The sequence below is a fragment of the Empidonax traillii genome, unplaced genomic scaffold (assembly GCF_003031625.1).
Source record: "Empidonax traillii isolate 1590-97213 ecotype Southwest subspecies unplaced genomic scaffold, ASM303162v1 scaffold100:size1405979, whole genome shotgun sequence".
NCBI classification, from domain to species: Eukaryota; Metazoa; Chordata; class Aves; order Passeriformes; family Tyrannidae; genus Empidonax; species Empidonax traillii.
Window position 1 is genome coordinate 268,194 of NW_020955293.1, and position 12,700 is coordinate 280,893.

General features: G+C 40.3%; 1 protein-coding gene across 2 annotated transcripts in view; it reads right to left on the reverse strand.

The window, feature by feature from the left end:
• The window catches only part of MTCL1 (microtubule crosslinking factor 1), a 55,564-nt gene that overhangs the window by 16,828 nt on the left and 26,036 nt on the right, over positions 1-12,700 (reverse strand). For both annotated transcript variants that reach the window (XM_027882052.1, XM_027882053.1), the window contains exons 7-8: positions 6,278-6,445; positions 1,017-1,271 (exon numbers count right to left, since the gene is read on the reverse strand). In XM_027882052.1, coding sequence (XP_027737853.1) covers positions 1,017-1,271; positions 6,278-6,445 — 423 coding nt within the window. The remainder of the gene's footprint in view (positions 1-1,016; positions 1,272-6,277; positions 6,446-12,700) is intronic.

Here is a 12,700-nt window from a genome sequence, read left to right on the forward strand (position 1 = left end):
GCAGCCCCAACATGGGAACACAAGACACAGGCAATGAACTCTTTTCAAAAACTGATTATGAAGTTACACAGGGCTTTCATCAATTTAACCTGTGAAGCTACTCTGTGCTTCCCTCAAGTGTAATGCTCCCTAGAGAGCATGCAGGAATCTAGTGTGGTTCCATTTTTGATGTCCTAAGGACAGGAAGCATTCAGTTAACTGAGGACTCACAATTTCAGTTGTTTTTATTACTTTTTCTGGAATGTGTGACTCAGAGCTGAAAAATGTTCAGGCAAAAACTCTGTGTTAACTCTCTCTCATTAAACTCTTTATTTTTTGTGTGGCTTTCAGATAGATAATAAATTCATTAAGTATTATTAAGTATAATGTCTCTACTGCTAAGTAGATGAAAGTATGGATAGGCATGAAAAACAAGGGGATATGTGTGCACTTCTCAGATTTGCAAATGATAGCAGAGAGTGCACAAAATTCATGTGACCAAGACTCTTCTGAATATTTAATATTGATAACTGTGTTATCAGAAAGGGCTCTTCATGTTAACTCCTGTGTTCCTTTGCTAGAGGAAAAGAATTCTGTTGAGACTGAATAGTTGCAGCAGTTGCATCTTTGGTGGCTAATTCACAGATGAACAGGCTCTTTTGGCAGGGAGCTGTATACCAAATCTTGAATAACCCCGCCTATGAGGTTGAGTGTTTTAGCACAAAGAGATGCACAAAAGCTTTCAAACAGAATGTGACCATGACTGTCCAGGATAATTGAAATGAGGCAGGAAATGGCCTTTAACCTGGAGTTGATTTCTCATAAGTGGTCTTTTATAGGGATTATGAGTATTTTCCTTTTACTCCCTTGTGTATGTAAATAGTTTTGTAGCATGAGAAACAATGATGTAGCCAAGGAACTCTTAACTGTTCATGTGCTGCTTCCTAGTGCAGCCTCTTGACCTTGGCTTGAGTGCAATAATGGTGCAATGCCTCATGCTTTCAGACAGCCACTGCTCACCAAAGATGACTCCTTACCTGCTCTATCCGCCTGAGCAGCTCCTTCTTTTGACGCTCCCATTCTCGCCGGTCTCTATCAAGCCTGTCCAAGAGCTCCACCTTTTCCCGATTCCAGTTCTTCTCACTGTGCTGGATTTGCCAGCGAAGGTCCATCACCACACTGTGACTGTCAGCCAAAAGCTTCTTGTGCTCCTCTCTTTCCCTTTTAAAAGCTCCCTTTGCATCAGAAGCGAGGCCTGTTTCTCCGGAGGTGTTCTCGCTCTTCCCTTCCAGCTGGCATTAAAAAGTCAAATGTTAGTAGGATGTTAAACTTTCTGTGGTAAAAGCCTGTGTCTGACAATGGATTTCAGTTGAAGACCTAGATCCACAGAGGAAATGGCAGAATTATGTCAATTCTTGGATCTTATGATCTTGGTAAATGATCAAATATGTTCAATGTGAAAAAAGTTTAAAAATCAAGACAGTGAAAACTACAGGGAATAATTTCTTAAGCTCTACCAGTTCATGTTATTAAGGCATCATTTGTGATCTTTCTGACGGGAATATGGGTACCACTGAAGAGACTTTTCCCAGAACAACCCTCAGCAATGGTCTTATTGTACAGCTCCTCCCACCTTCCAACAAAAGAGGGTGTTAGCAGCAGAAGGAGATGTATGAAGATCATACCCCCATCTCTGCAGGTTAGGGTGCCTGAACTGATTTCAAGGGCTACCTGATGCCACCTTTCCCTACCTTCTTCAACTTCATGCTCAAGGGTCAGCTCAATCAGAACAGAAGAGCTGGCCCAAGGTAATGGATCCGTAGGAAAACATAGGCTCGATGGAGTGTCAGAAAGTCTCTAGTCCAACCCTCTGCTTCCAGCAGGGTAAGTTCTGAGGTCAGACCAGGTTGTGCAGGACTTCGTTCAGTTGGATCCTGACAAACCTCCAAGGATAGAGATTGCACAACCTCTCAGGTCAACCTGGGCCAGTGCTGGACTGTTGTCAGGAGGGAAAAAGTGCTCAATGGTTTTGTGTAAGTTCAAGCAAGTGAAGAATTTATCTCAGGAGCCAGACCTCTTGTTGACAACTCAGTAGAGTGACTCAGAATGGGATGCATCTCCATCCCCTGACTCTGCAGGTGAACTGGAGTGAAAAGAAGCGAAAATTCATTTCCACCTCTGTAGTTAAAGTTGTCCTCAAAAAGGTGAGGCAGCAGGTTTGCTGGGAAACATACTCCTTTAGCAAGAGAGAAGACAACACCTCCACCTTTCCCTATGTGAAAAATAAGCTCAAACTTTCTAAGGAAAGGGATGTTCAGATTCGATTCAGGAGTGATGCCTACTAGTTTCTGGAACAGCCTCCCCAGATAAATGACCAAGAGGTCATTGCTTGAGTCATTTAAAATTGTACTGAGCTGAAGAGAACATCCTGTTATAGCCACTTGCAATGACAGGGAAATCTTAAAACACCTGCACCCTATAGCACTAATTTCCAAAGGCCAGTTGTTTTCAACCAACCAACCAAAAAAAAAAAAAAAAAAAAAAAAGGAAAAAAAAAGTCAGTTCTAAAGGAGCAGCATTCTATTTTTCCTGTTTTAACAAGGTTGACATGACACTATCTTTCTCACATTTTTTATTTCTGCTGTGCAAATTTGTGGACCCACAGCGATGTGTGCGAGGCTGTCCTGCACACAACTGCTTAGCTTGATGACATACTGGAGGTGCTGGGGGGCAAAAACACAGAATATTCCAGGAGAGGCAGCTGTGTGCAGAAGATCCATGATGGGAGACACCATCCTGGGAATTGCTGCTCACTCACTGCTATTTTCAGGTAATGGTCTCTTGCCCCTTGCTGCTATCCTCTGCCTATTCACAAGTTCTCAACTCCATTTCATGGTGCTGCAGGAGCCAAAGTTGCTGCTGGAGCGAGGGTCAGCAATGTTCCTATCAATTCTTTTGAGTGCTTGTTTTAATTTTACTGTTCTGTGTGCCCCACCCTTGTTGCTCTTGCAGGTTCTATCTGGGTTTACTAAGTAACTGTGACAGTAAATAATCATGAATTTCAGGAGTGTCACTGCGGAGCTGAGATCAGCCAAAATAATAAGGGACTAATGAAGTGAACTCTACAGAGTTTCCTTACACCCAAGCCTGACAGAGAGCTGTATAGGACCTGTCCTTCATGATACATGTAAATCATCTTTCAGGGACCTTTAATGCCCTTGCAGACTTCTCAGCTTGCAACAGGAGCTCTCAAGGGAGGTTGCTGGAGTGTCTGGGGTAAATCCAAGTAGCCTGGAGTGCAGACTCAACCTTACCACTCTGCTCTCCCCTGGAGAATGCTGCCACATGCAGTAGTAGTTCTGGCTAGCGTGCTAAATAGTGAAGATACACCAATTCCTGTGATAAATTCTTTAGCTGGTAGGAAACATGAAAACATTAAAGGCAACCTATGAGGCAAACAAGTGCTCAGTTGCAATAAATGCAGTTTGTGTGACTTCTATAAAGCAAATTCCCTTCATTTTTTTTTAATCTCAAAAAAATAACAAAATATTTGACTTCAACAAGACTCATCCTCTCTCTCCCCTTACATCACGGAGTTCTTCACTACACCTGGGCAAATTCTTAGCCTTTCACTCAGCAAACAAAACTGGTAGTGATGCTGCAAAAGGCAGGAAAACTGAGAGAGGCAGTGGGAAGTAAGAACAGAATAGTGATATCCCAAGAATGTATGGCTGCCCTTAGAGGGCCATGCCCAAGCTGCCAAAATACAGTAAGTCATCCTGTGCTGAACCACAGGCTCACCCACACCAGAGCCCTGTATTTAAGGAGTCTGTAACTATAAAGATGATTTCAAAACCAAGGCAAGTTTACAGTGATACACCTTCAGATTAATTTCCTGGTGTTCACTGATTTTGGACCTAAAACCCTCTCCAGTCAGAGGTGGTGTCTTTATACTTAGGAGGCAATTCCTGGTGTCTATGGAAAGCAGAACCATGCTTCTGGCAAGGAGAGGGTACTTCTGCCTGTTTTGACAAAACAGCTGAAACCATGGAGGAAAGGCCATTTGGTGGTTCCTTAGCATGGAAGTTTAGATGAGACTTTCCTAAACCTGCTATGGATGGCCAGATGCCTCTTCATGTGTACCACAGCTTATATTCCCCCCAGGCATCCTGAGGCTGGACAAGTCTTCCAAACTTTTCTCAGTTTCCAGTTCCCAGAATACGGGGATTTTTCACTTGCTCAGCTGGAGGCTGGAGTATTACTGTGACTCTTTATTGCCTCTGCATTATCACAATTCCATATTTTGGGACATATCTAATTATTTCTTATCTTAAAAAAAATGCCTATGGATTCTTCTGCCAAATAAGTTGTACATGCATTTCTGACAGACAAGATTTTATTTTTAATGATCTTTGCAGTGCTAAAGCACCAAAGCAGCAGGCAGCAGTATGCTGTCACCTCTGATATGCAGTGCTTTTATATCAAAAGCGTTTTCTTTCCTTTTTTATTTTTTTCCTATACAGAGAGAGTTGAGGCATCAAAAAGCAAAACCATTGCCAGTGACTATTAACTAGGAGTTGACTCTCTTGAAGTAAAGGCTCCTGTTAATTGACCTACTGCTTCATATAAGAGGTGGAAAACAGCCACAGTGAAGACAACAGCGGAGACTAGACAGGCCTTGATCCTCTGTGGACTTGTCAGGATGTTGGCGGCTCTATACAAAACCTGTGGTGGGAGGTGGGTTCATCACCACCAATCAACACAACAAAATGGCATCATGAGAAGTCCTCCTACACACACAAACCTGACAGACTTGACTATTATTTTTGCTACTGCGTTAGATACTTGCTTTTACTGTGAAATAGAAATTGTGAGGAATTGGCTAAGGAAGACCATTTCATGTCTGAAATATCGACAAGTTTCATTCTTTTCATTTGCTTGGAATAATGTAAATAGTGACACCCATAGCTCAGTAATTACTGTATGTTATATATTATTACTAGTGGAGCAGTAGAGGTAGCAAAGAGCCTGGTAAAACTCCCAGAAGGAAGGGTTCAAATCTTTCTTCTCCCTGAGCTGTTCTGGTGCCAAACACCATTCAAAGCAGCAGCCTGGAGGTTTATTGCCCATGCAAAGGCAAAGCACACAAGCTCTAAATTGGCAGTTCATGGTCAGATTTTCTCTAAGTTTTGTTCTTTGTTGCCATCTTGAGCTTAAGGTAAAGCTATCACCAAGATATTTTGGGAAGAGCGAAAATGGGAACTGATTTTGTTTCCTTTCTCAAGTGATGCATTGTTTGGAAATCTGTGTGCACTAAGAAGCAGCAGAACTGAGTATTTGGATCTGCTGAGAGGAGAGATTGCTAAAAGTGAAAGCTTCTTCCCTTATTCAGAGAAAGCAGCCCACAGTACCTGGGCAGGAAAAGCAGCACTCACATCTCAGCTCTGTGCGTCATAGTGAGCCTCTAACTTTCAGTAAATCCTTCTAAATGTACCACCCTCCCAACAGTGAATATTTTTATTATATTTTCCTTCTGCTGAGAAGCTCTACAATTTTTCCCAAGATCTGAATGTACTAGTTCTCCCACCCCTCCCCTCTTCAGTGTGTAAAATAAGAGCTTTTATGCCATCAGCTTTGGAAATTAATTCTTGTGGGTTTTTTGCTGATTTGCTTTCATGCTGCTTCAGAAACAGTACATCTTCTGTGAACTGCCGTACATGACTCTGAAGCACCTGGCACCAGGTTTTATACAAATATTTCTAACAATATCCCAATGGCAAGCAGCTAGAGCTGTTCCTAGCTGTGGGGTACCATCCATCTCTAACCAGTAGCTTTGAATAGCTGGTTTAATACTAATATATTGATCTATCACTTCAGTATTATTAAATCACTCTATTCTTTCCTATATGTTAAATATCACAGCTGTTATGTGCCAAGGCACAGTGACAAGCTAATTGTTAGCATGCCAGCATCAAGACATTTTTCTCTTCAACAGACACAGGCCTCTCTGCATGTCTCATTACCAGCCAACTCTTCTGAGACAATACAGTAAGAGATTCAGTTCCTTTGTCCTCAGTAACATTACACAGTACCTACTACATGGGCACTTGTACTGGGACAACTGGAAATCCAAAAGGCAACTCAAGAGGCAAAGGTTTGCTCAGACTTCTGGAGCAGGGAGCTTTCAGTCACCAGGGTAAAATGCATAAATATAGTCTCTTTCCTGTCTGCCACAGATTTCCTTCTTCATTAGGCACCTCAGCCATTCTTTACAGGTGTGGGGCAGGGGGGATGTTACCTGTTCGAGGCGACACTTCAGTTCAGTCATTTCCACCTCCCAGGCTGCCTTGTGCAGGGCATACTGCTGCTGGAGCCCCTGCCGCTCACGCTCCTCATCCCGCAGCTCCGAGCGGAAGTCATCCAGCAAACCCTTCAGAGCGTTCAGGAGCTTCCGATTTTCACTCGCCTGCCACAACAAAGCAAACAAAATGCTGTCATTGGGTGGCTTTAATCTCCAGTTTCATTTTTAGGAGGAAAAAGGAGTGTGTGTCCACCGCATAGAAGAAAAAGTGCCTGGGTTAACTTTTGCATGAGAAAACTAAGAATAGCAACGCCTTCTCTGTCTCCAAGCAGCTCAGGGAAGTGGTTGAGTCACCATCCTTGAAGGTATTTAAAAGATGTGTGGGTGTGACACTTTGGGACATGGTTTAGTGGGCAGTGTTGGGTTTAGGGTTGGACTCCATGATCTTAAGGGTCTTTTCCAACCTAAATGGTTCTATGATTCTTTGATTCTGTGATTCTAGTTCTTGTTAGCCCTGGTCCTGATGCTCCATGAAAGTCAAAGATACTTCAGTCACCCTGAAAAAAGCACTAAGCATCTTTCTGGACCGAGGACATCTATAATAACTTCTTTTTTAATACTGTAAATGAAAGCTAAAGTGTCATTCCTGAGGGTTTTTGGGTAGCTAGATGTCTCATACATGCGGTCATTGCTCAGTATCAAATCCCAAATATTTGTAAACTACACATAAAGAGAAGGCATTAATTTTCAGTGCTTCTGTATTATCAGATAAAATTCTTTTGGGAAAGGAAGTTTTGAGCTGAGTATCTCTGCTAAGGTGTTTCATTAGTCTGCCCTTCATATTTCTGTTCCACTCCAGGGAGTTGCACCCAGGTTAGCTTTGCAGCATCACCCTTTTTGGTACCAAAGGTAAAAATGCCAGGAAGGCCACTTTTCCTCTTGTAGATGGGATCAAAGAATAAACCCCCATCCATGTCTTGTTTCATGGTCATAATGAAAATGTTGTCTGTGCTCTTGTGCTAGCCAGATGCCAAGAATGGTGTTAAATTAGAAATCTAGCCCAATGGTGACATCACGTATACTTATTCAAATCTCTAATTTTTTTTCCTTAGTTTTGGCATTTGCTCTCTGTACATTCTCTGAAGACTTGCAAAACCTGCCATCTTTATGTTAAATATCAAAAAACGTTTTCTGCATCTTCATTCTAGATGAGTAAAAGAAAAGGTTCCCCACTGCTTCTTGCAGTCATTGAATCAGAAAACAAAAATATATAACATGATTTATTTATCCAAAATTCAAATCAAATATTCCCAAAGAGCCTCTCAAAGACCAGAGGAGTAGCCAGAGATTGTATCTGAGAAGTTATTCCAAATAGAAAATACTTTCAAGGAAATTATATATGATTAGCAACACAGCACGAGCAGGAAAGTGGGAAAGCTTACTCAACAAATTCATCATTTAATCACCTGATTCTCATAAATTTGTTAACTTCCCTGGGAAGGTTTAACTCAAATTAGTTGTCTCGATTCTTGCAAGATAGTCTAATTGATTTTATTTTTTATTTGTTTTCCCAGGTAAAGGCTTCCTGCAATTCCTCTTATCTGGTGTTTTACAAAGTAACTACATGGGGAACTTCTTTGAAGACAAGTCAAGTGAACAGACGCATGCATAGATCTAAATAATTTTCTTGTGCTTTTTCCAATGACAGTACTTACAAAAGTTTAGGTAGGCAACTAAGATGATTTCATATGCTCATCAGATTTTTGGCATCACTGAGCCCACCTCACCCACTTTTGTAATCGCTAATCATACATCATACCACAGTGCCTTTTTCTTTATAAAATAAACAAATGAGTTCTACTTTTTCCAATGTATTTGATGCATCAGCAAAAATATTCTAGATGCAGAGAAATAACTGCAGGTGCTCGTTGACTGACCTATAATCTGTTTGGGCTAATGAAATGTGATGGTGTACAACATAGGGTTTTGTAAGAAACGCACCCACAGAAGCAGAATTAATTCCATTAACATTTAATGCCAATTAGCAGTTTCCTACTATACAGCAGCAGTATCCATCATGCATATAAGATCACCTACTATTCAATATGCAATGAGATTTTATGTTTCCATCATGAATCATGAATTTTCGTTCTAATACCTAATTAAAGCTAAATTCTCCAAACATCTCAAGCCCTTTGTGTAATAATCAGAATAAGAACTCCTTTGAAGATCTGGTCTTAGTGTCACAACAGGAGCTGCTGCGTATTGAACACATCAAAATCTGGTCTCATCCTCTTTGAAAACTCCGACCCCAAATGTTTGTGAAGAACTCTCATCCAAGAGCCATGTTCTCTGTTTTCCTGGTGTGCTGCATAAACCTTTCTCAGGCAAAACAGTCTAAAGGCTCCACAAGGGAAACGAGGCAGAAGAAAAATAAAACCAAATGACACTAAAGCAAGCTACATCTCTCATTCATTTTCACACATTTGATAATTTTAGAGTCCTATAAAATTTGCTTTAAAAAGAAAGGAGTACTGGACTAGTACATAAAGGAACCAAACGAGCCTCATTGCAGGTTTGTAGCCTACTGGGATGAGGGCATGTCTTATTTCTAGAGGTATTACATCAATGTCACTGTTATGAGACAAGTACCCCAGGTGCTCCCAGGCTTGCTGGGATTTTAAGTACCTTGCCAATATAAACCCAATTTTAGTTACATACTTTTTATTCCTGTGGAGAAGTCCCTTTTGCACTACTTTGTATTTACAGTCTGAAGTTGGAGAGGCCTGTGAGATTATTTTTTTCTGTTTTGCCAAACTGGAGTGGTTTCAGAGAATAGACAAAGTACCTTTAAGAGAATATGCTCTGAAATACAAGATTAACATCTACACATGCTTTAGATTTCTTTTGGCAAAACTGCCAAACAGCTTCTGCATAAGAATAAGTCCTGTAAATAAACAACAAATATTGCTATAGTCTTCCCCTTCCTTTCAAGCATGTTGCACAGCAGAAGAAATTTGGCCTGTCTGTGATTCCCTGGACAGTCTCCCATGCAAGGAGATGGCTCTTTAGTACCTTAACAGTTTCCAAAATTTAAAGCCTGGAGGAATCTGACTGATTCACAACTGATCTAAGACAAGAGAATTACAAAAGCTTTGCAAAAGTTCAAAGTCTTCTTGTATCGATAGCTCTTAGCTGACAACAAGCCAAAACATCGTGTAGTAAGTTGCAATTAAATTCCAGGACTTTGGAGTATTGGCTAAGCTGAGTCAATCACAGAAATGGGAGTCTCCAGCTCTAGAAAAGTTTTGGACCAGAGCAATTGTTTGCAGCTTGGTTCTGCTTTTAATCACAATTATTTTTTCTCTGAGAATTTCACTTGAGCATTTCTCTTAAGAATTTAGCCATAGCCTGGTATTACAAGCAGTTTAATATAAAATAATTGAAAATACAAGGTCAGGAGCTCAAACAGCAAACGATAACAGTGTACTTTCTCTGTCCAATCACAAATCTGGGGAAAAGGGATGCTGGATCTTGGTGCAACTCATTTTAGTGTGATTAGGGCTTAATGACTATTCCTTTGGGCTTTTCTCTTAGCTAACCTTTGAAAACAAACATTGTATGATCACAAAGAGGGATTGGGGATTTTCTTGATAGCCCTCCCAGCAACAACACCACTGTATTTTTTTTTAATGCTTTTTCCACTGGACAACAGATGTGTAAACCTTTTTATTCTTACCCCCCCGATCTTACACCATGCAACAGGCATCTCATCCTTTCTACTCAACTGAACCAAAGCTCGTCCTTTTTCCACAGGTTGTTCTCCCTGATCTCTTACTGTACACACAGGAACACTGACTTACAGTGAACCCTCCTCTGCTGTGCCACCAGCCCAACTTACCTGTTGATCTCCTGCCCATGACCAGACTTCCAGCTTGGCTCTTAACCTTACCAGTTCCTTGCCTGACCCCTTCTGCCGTGTGCCCCGGCTACCAGCCAAGGGACAATGCCATGCAGAGAAAGATGAATTGACCCTTCTCAGAGACTCCATCTGCTCTGCCTCTCATCAGCTATTCTTTTTTCTCACCTTTCCACTCTGCCACGCCTTCACCCCTCCACACACTGGCCACATAAAAATCCCAGACAAGTCAAATGTGTGCTTTCCATCCAGCTGAGTATCTCAAATCATAATAATATAAAATTAAAGGTTGCTTGTTGAAATTAAGGCCTCCAGGTTTATAACTTTTCTCATAACAATTCCATTTTCCAGTCAGGGTAAGAAAGTCAGCAGCAAGAGTGCTGGCTGAAAATACAAGCCATTAAATATTAAAATTAAATGTTAAAAATAAATGTGGGTAACCTCAAGTTACCATAAGCCCTTTCTTTTTTCTGACCTAGTTATCTCAGCCACTCCTAGACTATCTCAAAATTTCATTCCTGGTGTGAAACAAGTGCTGATGTATTTCATCTTGGAGCTTGTCAGACCGAACCAGTAACTTTAGGTTCTCCTGGGCAGGTGCAAACCTCGGAGACTTTCAGTTGCACTTTCAGACTTTCACTCACTCCAAATTTCCAGTATAAACAGGGTTTTACTTCCAGCTGTAGGCTTAAGGAACCTGCAGAAGATCCCCAAAACTCTGGGTGTTTTTCAGCACAGTAGTGCTTGTTAGAAGATGTACTTGAGTGAGCAGGCAAAACAAGAAATAGTGTTTAAAATCAGAAATATTTAGCAAACTCATTCATTCTTGCAGTGTTGAAATAACATTTTTTCCTGGTTGGAAAACAAGAAATGTATTTTACCTTCACAAGTTCACTTGTATATCGTGCACTATTCACTATCATGAGGGGTACTGAGATGTGGTCTGTTCCTACGGATCATTTCTTTAAGCAAGATTAGCTGGAACTGCAGTAATTTATATAAAAATGAATTATAAGCAATCTATTGCCCATTTCTGCTACTTAGTTGAGATTAATGCGTAAGCAATGATTAATTCAAAGAGGACATAATTTATTTCAATATTCTTGGTCATTTTAAGAGATCTATATGGAAAGTTAGTACATGACAGAGTTTCTAAAGAGACAGCATTTTGGTTTATACTTATTTTACTAATTCTAGATTAAATCAGTCTACAGATGGAATGCAGTTAAATAATATGTTTCAAGAGCATCTCTTCCATGGCCTTCTACAGCCTTTACCATATAAGAGCTTGCTGAGAGGAAGACACTGATTGGATCCATGTGACCAGCAAGACAGAACCTTTCCAAATGCCAAACTGATCAAATGAATACTAAGTTGGTAACACACTTCACAGAAAATAATAGCTAGAGAATGGAGTTACCAGCTAGCATGATGAAAAAGGAAAATATATACACTTAAAAAAATATATATTTAAAATAGAATATGAAGCAGCATATAGACCACAGATCTTCTACACTGTTTTTATTCAAATAAAAATTCTAACTGAAGTTACATCTTAAACTATAGAGATGGGTTGCAAATCAGCCTGTGCATCTCCCAGCCTGCCGACCCTTATTATACGATAGAGACTGCTACAACAGATAGCTGCCTGCTACAACATACAGAAAATAAACAAACAGATTGTACATAATCATGAGAGCCTGGGGAATTCAAGGTGAAGAGCTGAAATGCAAAGACACACGCAATGCCCACATCCTGCAGCAAATCCAGCAAAGTACTGGGGTCACGGAGAGTGCATATTTGGCTAAGAGCTGTCACTGTGGAGCAGGCTCCCAAATCAAGGGCCCAAACAGAGATGGGACACAAGGCATAAAGGTTAAAGACTTTTTTTTCTTTGAATTTGTGTTTTACATAGAGTTCTTGCTCCTTTCTATTTATTATTGCAAATAATTCTGTGTAACAGGATACTTTCATATGAACAGCTTCCATCTCAAAAATACAAGAATTATATTTGAATATTTGCTATTAGTATTGTTAGGACTGCTAATATATTAAATGCACAAAGAAAAAAGCTGGGATATATGGCAGTGCTCTGACACACAGTCAGGGCACAGGAGATGTCAGAGAAAAGTTATTTTCTTTCAGGCTTTTAAAACCAAGGCCAATGACAGGAAGGAACTTTTACATTGTTTTCCCATCATCTCTAAGGGAAACATTAAATGCATGTGATAGTTTCTTAAATTATTTAAAGGAAATAAAATCATATCTTCTTGCTAAAAGCTTGACAGTAGAATACAATAGATGTGTTCAGACAAGAGGAGCATGTAAATTCTGCAAACCATCACATACTGATAGATGTTTCTGGGCAAACAGCCATAAGAGGAAATAGGATTTTTCACTGATAGCATCTGCCAACAGAACAGTAACCACGTGGCTTCTGATTAAATTTAAATATCAATATAATGGATGAAATCCATTGTAATTGCTATGTAGCTAGAAGT